The 7,552-nt window shown below is 37.8% G+C and overlaps 1 protein-coding gene across 1 annotated transcript in view; it reads right to left on the bottom strand.

The window, feature by feature from the left end:
* The window catches only part of LOC119355335 (sugar transport protein MST1-like), a 9,174-nt gene extending 2,432 nt beyond the window's left edge, over window positions 1-6,742 (bottom strand). The window contains exons 1-2 of the mRNA XM_037622128.1: window positions 6,493-6,742; window positions 6,094-6,413 (exon numbers count right to left, since the gene is read on the bottom strand). Of these exons, the coding sequence (XP_037478025.1) occupies window positions 6,094-6,413; window positions 6,493-6,628 (456 nt within the window). The 5' untranslated portion in view covers window positions 6,629-6,742. The remainder of the gene's footprint in view (window positions 1-6,093; window positions 6,414-6,492) is intronic.
* Between the last annotated feature and the right edge of the window lie 810 nt (window positions 6,743-7,552).

Genomic DNA, 7,552 nt, shown 5'->3' with positions numbered 1-7,552 from the left:
CTTTTTCTCCAGAAGCCCTATTAGATGCAAGTTGCGACAAATTGTTGGGACGTCGCACAAGAACGGCCATGACTGGGCCGGCCCATTTTTGTCTTTTTTGTTCTATTGTTTTTTTTCCTTTTTTGTTTCTTTTATCCAAGTTCATTCCCATTTTCAAAAAAATGTTCATAAATTCCAAACAAATTGCATCAAGCACAATTCTTTTATTTTTTCAATAGAATGTTGTTTTAATTTTTTTGGAAACTTTAGAAATATCAAAGAAGTTTTGAATTTCAAAAACTGTTTGCTTCTTTTTAAAAAAAGTGTTCGAAAATTCACAAAATGTCCAGAAATTTACAAAATGTTCAGGAATTCATAATTTTTTAATAATTTATAAAAAGCAGAAATTTAAAAAAATGTTCATTATTTCAAAATTGTGTTCAAAATTTCAAAAAAATGTTGCCTTTTCCAAAAAAATATTATATGTTTTAAAAAATGTTCCCATTTCCAAATTTTGTTCACGTATTTAGAAATTTTTTGCGTTTTTTAAAATTTGTTGGGGGTTTAAAATTTGTTCTTGTATTCGAATTTTTTTTCTCAAAATTCAAAAAATGTTTGGATTTTCAAAAATCATGCTGTTATAGAAGAATGAAATTTCCAAACAAATCTGTGAAACTTTTCATAAAGTGTTTGGATTTATTGTTTCTAGTAGTTCTTGAACTTCAGTACTGCTCATTGTTCACGAAAATAATCAGTAGCTCAACTGGCTAGCAACATTCAAACAGGAGATGTCTCGAGTTTGATACACGTGAGAGCGTTCGTTTTTGTGTTTTTTTAAATAGCATTGTTGCCAAATGCGTCAAATAGGACGTCCTATTTTTCTCTCAGGGGTGATGGCCCGGGTCAATTTTCCACTTTGATTTTGTATGAGCGGGCAATTTTTTCCTGTTTTCCATAGTATTATATTCCCAATTCCTTTTTATCCATTTATTTTCTATTTCTATTTTTTTCCTTTTTTCCCGACCTTATTTTCTCCATTTTATTTTATCTTCAGTTTTCATTTATTAAATTTTTATATTTATTTTCTTACTTTTTTCCACGTATGCTCTTTCTAGGAAATTGAATAATGATTTTATAATAAATACATGATATCTTTTACAAATATGTTTTGTAAGTAAATATATTTAATACATGTTCAATATTTTTTAAATATACCTTGTGTATTTAAAAAATTACAACAAACATTCTTTCAAATAATGTTGAACATATGTCAAAACACATTCAATATTTTCAAAATACAGGCCAGACATTTTTAAATGCATTATAAATAGTTTTAATTAAAATATTTTATAAATCTATGAACGCTTTTTTTAGAACCAGAATATTATTTAGTACACGTTGAACATTTCTCAAATACATGAATACCGTTGATAAATATGTGAACACTTTATAAATAATATGAACATCTTTAAATATGTGTTGATAATTAAAAATATATATAATACATAATTTGTTTTCAAAATAAACATTAAAAAAATTAAAAATCCAAATATAACTTTTGTAATATTTCAAAAAATAGTGAGAAAAACAAAGTGAAAAAATCAAAAAAAGAAGAAGGAAAGAAACTTGCATGGCGTGCAGCAATGGCATGTATGCGAGCGCCATTCCGACCCGATCTTCAATAGGCGACGTGTGAGTGTTTGTGTTCTAGTTTGAGTGTGCGTGTGTGCTACGTTGTAATTCAACGTTTCTTAAAAAAATCTTCACCAAAGGAAAATATCCACATAAAGTCGTATTTGTTTCATGGGTCTTACACGGCAACTTTAGGGTTGGTGTAAATAAAAACTGATTTCAATTTAAAACACTCATGGCAACGATGAGCAATTTTCACGGCAGAATATCATACATCAAAGAAACCAGCTGTGACCTGGTTATCCATGCTACCGGGTCAAGCAGATAGTAGCGTGGACTAGGCTATCTATTGCTACTGGGTAGTTCAGCCATGGTTCCACTTGCACTTGAAATTTTAAGCAAGTGAGGTTGGTGGCTCCGGGCTCCGGGGGATATCATGGCAATGTCAGATGACATGTTAGCATTGACTTGAGAACTGAGCACTAGCTATCTAAGAATAAATATATCTGTCAAGTCCACAGCCGGATACAGTTAGTCCAGTGAACAATGGCTGGCTTTAGACGCTTCCTATGTCAGCGGAAGACTGAATCAATCAGTTGATAGCTGTAGCAGATTAACAACTGATAAGGAGCTTTGGTTCGTTCCATTCTACACGAACGGCTCTCCCGAGTATCACTGGGCAAAGGTTTTAAACTCTGTTTTTGTCATTTCAGTAGCAAACCCTTCACTGATAGAGCTCGATTAATTTCACATAAAAATGTCATTTTTTTTCTTCTAAAGCACTGAAGTATTTTCATTCAGATATTTTTTCTGCTGTCGAAACAGCGGGAAAACTTTGGGTAAAAATCCATTTTCGGGTGACATGATGGGAAAAACATATTTTTGTGCACACGCTTGCGAAGCTGTATTAGCATAATGTCTTACGTACTAATAAAGCACGGACTGTTTCTGGTCGTCCGTCATGCCATTTTACAAATAAACCCCCTAGTTTTCTGTAAATTAACCCGCAGTACACGTTTAAGTTACAACCGAACCGTTTTTTCATTTTCTTAGAAAAGCCCCTGATGTCTTAGACAATCAACCCGCCATCCATATTTAAGTCAGCCAAAACGTTTTTTTAGTTTTAACAGAAAACCCCTTGACGTTTTGGTTAATCAATCTACAGTTTATGTAAAATAAGATTATTCATATCTTTTAAACCGTAACTTAGATTTTAACATGTTATATATGAAATTTGATTAGAAAAATATGTAGAATCTAAATATAAGGTTATTTTTAGCTGTTAAATATTTCTAAAATATATTTTTTTGGTGCAAACTTAATATATAGTGTATGGTCTGTTTTTTTGTACCGTCGGTGATTCGAATTGCAAATAAACATCTATTAAAATTAGAGTGAGAGAAAAAACATCGAGAACTATGCATACACAACTATGAAAAACCTTGCAGGAAAAACACATACTTTTTATCTTATTCGAAGCGAATGTGCGCACGTGCGCGCGCGCAAAAGAGAGAGACATGTCTTGTGTCATGGTTATTAGGTTAAGAGCATGTGTTATTTTCTTTCCCGTTGCAATGCACGGGCTTTTTTTTAGCGAGTGTGTGAGTACAGAGGAAATACAAATGCGATGCCATGTGAAACTAAAAGACGTGGGCCTATTAAGGTCTTGAGTCATGGTTATTGGGTTAAGAGCATGTGTTATTTTCTTTTCCGTTGCAACGCACGGGCTTTTTTGCTATTATGAATGAAACTCGAAACTGCAATCACAATGACACTCCTATATTCTCAAAAAATAAAAAACAATGATACTCGTATGCCATAAGGCGTTGATCAATCAGTTGATAGTTGTAGCAGATTAACAACTGATAAGGAGCTTTGGTTCGTTCCATTCTACACGAACGGCTCTCCCGAGTATCACTGGGCAAAGGTTTTAAACTCTGTTTTTGTCATTTCAGTAGCAAACCCTTCACTGGTAGAGCTCGATTAATTTCACATAAAAATGTCATTTTTTTTCTTCTAAAGCACTGAAGTATTTTCATTCAGATATTTTTTCTGCTGTCGAAACAGCGGGAAAACTTTGGGTAAAAATCCATTTTCAGGTGACATGATGGGAAAAACATATTTTTGTGCACACGCTTGCGAAGCTGTATTAGCATAATATCTTATCTTACTACTAATAAAGCACGGACTGTTTCTGGTCGTCCGTCATGCCATTTTACAAATAAACCCTTTAGTTTTCTGTAAATCAACCCGCAGTACACGTTTAAGTTACAACCGAACCGTTTTTTCATTTTCTCAGAAAAGCCCCTGATGCCTTAGACAATCAACCCGCCATCCATATTTAAATCAGCCAAAACGTTTTTTTAGTTTTAACAGAAAACCCCTTGACGTTTTGGTTAATCAATCTACAGTTTATGTAAAATAAGATTATTCATATCTTTTAAACCGTAACTTAGATTTTAACATGTTATATATGAAATTTGATTAGAAAAATATGTAGAATCTAAATATAAGGTTATTTTTAGCTGTTAAATATTTCTAAAATATTTTTTTTTGGTGCAAACTTAATATATAGTGTATGGTCTGTTTTTTTGTACCGTCGGTGATTCGAATTGCAAATAAACATCTATTAAAATTAGAGTGAGAGAAAAAACATCGAGAACTATGCATACACAACTATGAAAAAACTTGCAGGAAAAAACATACTTTTTATCTTATTCGAAGCGAATGTGCGCACGTGCGCGCGCGCAAAAGAGAGAGACATGTCTTGTGTCATGGTTATTGGGTTAAGAGCATGTGTTATTTTCTTTCCCGTTGCAATGCACGGGCTTTTTTTTAGCGAGTGTGTGAGTACAGAGGAAATACAAATGTGATGCCATGTGAAACTAAAAGACGTGGGCCTATTAAGGTCTTGAGTCATGGTTATTGGATTAAGAGCATATGTGTTATTTTCTTTTCCGTTGCAACGCACGGGCTTTTTTGCTATTATGAATGAAACTCGAAACTGCAATCACAATGACACTCCTATATTCTCAAAAAATAAAAAACAATGATACTCGTATGCCATAAGGCGTTGATTGTTGGTATAAAGAACTGAGCTCAACCATCGCCAAAAAAAAAACCTGAGCTAATTTTCAGCTGCAGCAGGGCACTCTCGACGGTGCTTACATAACCTTATCTATCATTCAAAAAAAACTTATCTATGTTTGGCTTTTTGCCACAAAGGAAGGGAACGGATAAGATGGTTCTATCTAATTTTGGAAGGCCCTTCCTCACAAACAGTCTTTTCCTTTTTGAACTTCTCTTGCTCACAAATTCCACCGCTAAAACTCTGACGTACTCCTTTGCATTGAGGGAAATAACATTTCCGTATTTGCTATTTCCATGTATATACAGTGTATACTACGGACATGGAGTTCCTAAGTTGAGCTTGGATGAACAGTAAATCAGAAGAAAAAAATGAAAAAAAGTTTAAAAAAATCTGAAATTTTTCAGTGACAAACATTGACAAAAGTTTTCAATGCTTGCAAAATTTCATCGTGAAATGATATTTGTAGAAGCCGTGGCTAAAAAAACAAAATCGATGCTCCAAAAATATCATTTCCAAAAGCATTTTGGAGTGATGATTTTCTTTACCATGGCTTCTACATGTAGTTTCACGTTGAAATTTTGCAAGCGTTGAAAACTTTTGTTAATGTTTGTCACTTAAAAAATCAGATTTTTTTTAAATTTTCTTTTACTGTTTACCCGACCTCATTTAAACTCAGGACTAGAAGAGTACTTTCGGTATTACTATTCCCTCTGTTCCGGACTGAGGAAAATAACATTTCCATGAACAGAGGGTGTTGTACCTAAGAGTTACTCCATAATAACTCTTGACTGGTGATTATCATGAAGTACAAAAGTACGAGCAGCCGACTATTGACTGAGAAGTAACTAATGAGAATGTGTGTCTAGCACGGTGGTAAAGACCTCTTGGAGTGGGGCTATCAATCAAGGTTCTGACTATTGGTTCTCATAAAAAAACTCGCTGCATATACTTCCTTCGTTTTTTTTAGTATGTATATAGGATTTGGTCAAAGTCAAACTTCGTAAAGTTTGTCCAAGTTTATAGAAAAGACTATCAACATTTACAATACTAAAGTTATATGGTATGAAAATTAATTTCATGATGCATTTAACAATATTAATTTTATATTGATATTTTTTTCTATAAACTTAGTCAAAGTTAACAAAGTTCGAATTTGATTAAATCTTATATGCAAACTAAAAAAACGAAGGGAGTACTTGTGTTGTGCATGTTCGCTCGTGTACTTGCGTTGCGCAAGCCATTTCTCTCCCCTTGGATCGAGTTTAGGAGTAACTAATCACTTCCATAATAGTATACTACTGTATTTGCTGGATCGATAGACTGCCCGTAGGGAGTTATCTTGTTAAAAGAATGCAGTGTTGAATTCATGTACTGTGCTGTACTGTGCTGACCTGGTTGGTGAAGCCGACGCCGAAGCCGAGCAGCATGCGCCCAATGATGAGCATGGCGATGTTCATAGCCGCGCCGGTGATGGCGCCGCCGGCGAAGAAGAGCGCCCCGCCCACGAGCATGACGCGCTGCCGCCCTATGGCCTTGGTGACGCGGCTAGCCACGAGCGACGCCAGCAGGCCGGCGACGTACAGCGACGACGTGAAGGCCGTGAGCGCCTGGCTGTCGTAGAGGCAGTAGTCGTTGTGCTTCGCCACCGCCATCTTCTCCAGGACGTGCGGGAAGAACCGCCGCAGGAACGGCTCCATTTGCGACACGCCGCCTGAAGTCAACGATCAAACCCCATGCATCCGGCTCCCCTAGCTCAAGAAACATCGATCGAGGCCGAGGCCGAGGCTCACCTGAGATGCCGATGTCATAGCCGAAGATGAGGCCACCGGAGGCGGCCACGAAGCAGGTCATGAGCACCGACAGCGTCAGCCGTCCGCCGTAGTCCGGGGCGGGGCCATCGTTCACCACAAAGGCGCCACCGGCCATCTCTCTCTCTCTCTCTCTCTCTCTCTCTCTCTCTCTCTCAGCGCGCTTTCCTTTTAGGTCCTACCGATCCAACGACGACACAGCTCTCGTGAGATCGCCTGGATGTGAGCAGAGCAATATATGTAGACTTGCAGATGCTGGTAGACAAACTCGAACGGCATCGTGCAGACAGGTAGCCAGCCAACAATGCCCGAAAGAAAGAGGTTGGTCAGACAAGTAAGCATGGCTGATTAGTAGGTGAACATGCTGAAGATGGCCCACTAATCAGCACGTTTCATTAGGCAAGACACATGTGTACATATGTGGAATGACGCAGTGCCAATCAATACCATCCATTATCCAAGCTGTCAAGAGAAAAAACGTCCATTATCCAAGATAGCAAGATCGCGATTTCATCCGCAAGTCAATGCAGAGGATATTAATCATTTGTGTTCAGCAAGTTGGAGCAAGAGCAAGAATAATGGTGCCTCCAACACCTAATTAAATTCTAACTGAAGATACGAGCACATCATGTTTATATTCTACTGTATTTATCGGCACAGATACATCTAAGGTTTTTTTTTCGGGGACAGATCTCTACTTCTAATGTCTTAGTTGGTAGTCCGCGTTTCGGATTTTATTTTCGTCCCACCATTTTCGTTCGGTTTTTTTTCGCTGGTTTTTTTTCGTCCCTTTCTCGCACCCCGAACTGCCCGACCCGCTAAAAAAAATCCCCTCATCCGATCCCCAACCTCCCCCCGATCCTGTCGCCGCTGCTGCCTACCCCGCCTCCTACCGGTGCGCTACCACTCCCGCCTCCTTCCGGCGCGCCGTCATCCCCGCCTCCTACCGGCGCGCCGCCGGACCCTCCTTCTTCCCTGGAGCGCCGCCACCCCGCTGCCCTCGCCATCTTCCCGAGCGCGCCGCTGCCGCCGTCTTCCCCAG

Source organism: Triticum dicoccoides, chromosome 2A, assembly GCF_002162155.2.
Source record: "Triticum dicoccoides isolate Atlit2015 ecotype Zavitan chromosome 2A, WEW_v2.0, whole genome shotgun sequence".
NCBI lineage: Eukaryota > Viridiplantae > Streptophyta > Magnoliopsida > Poales > Poaceae > Triticum > Triticum dicoccoides.
This window is presented reverse-complemented; position numbering and strand designations above follow the sequence as displayed.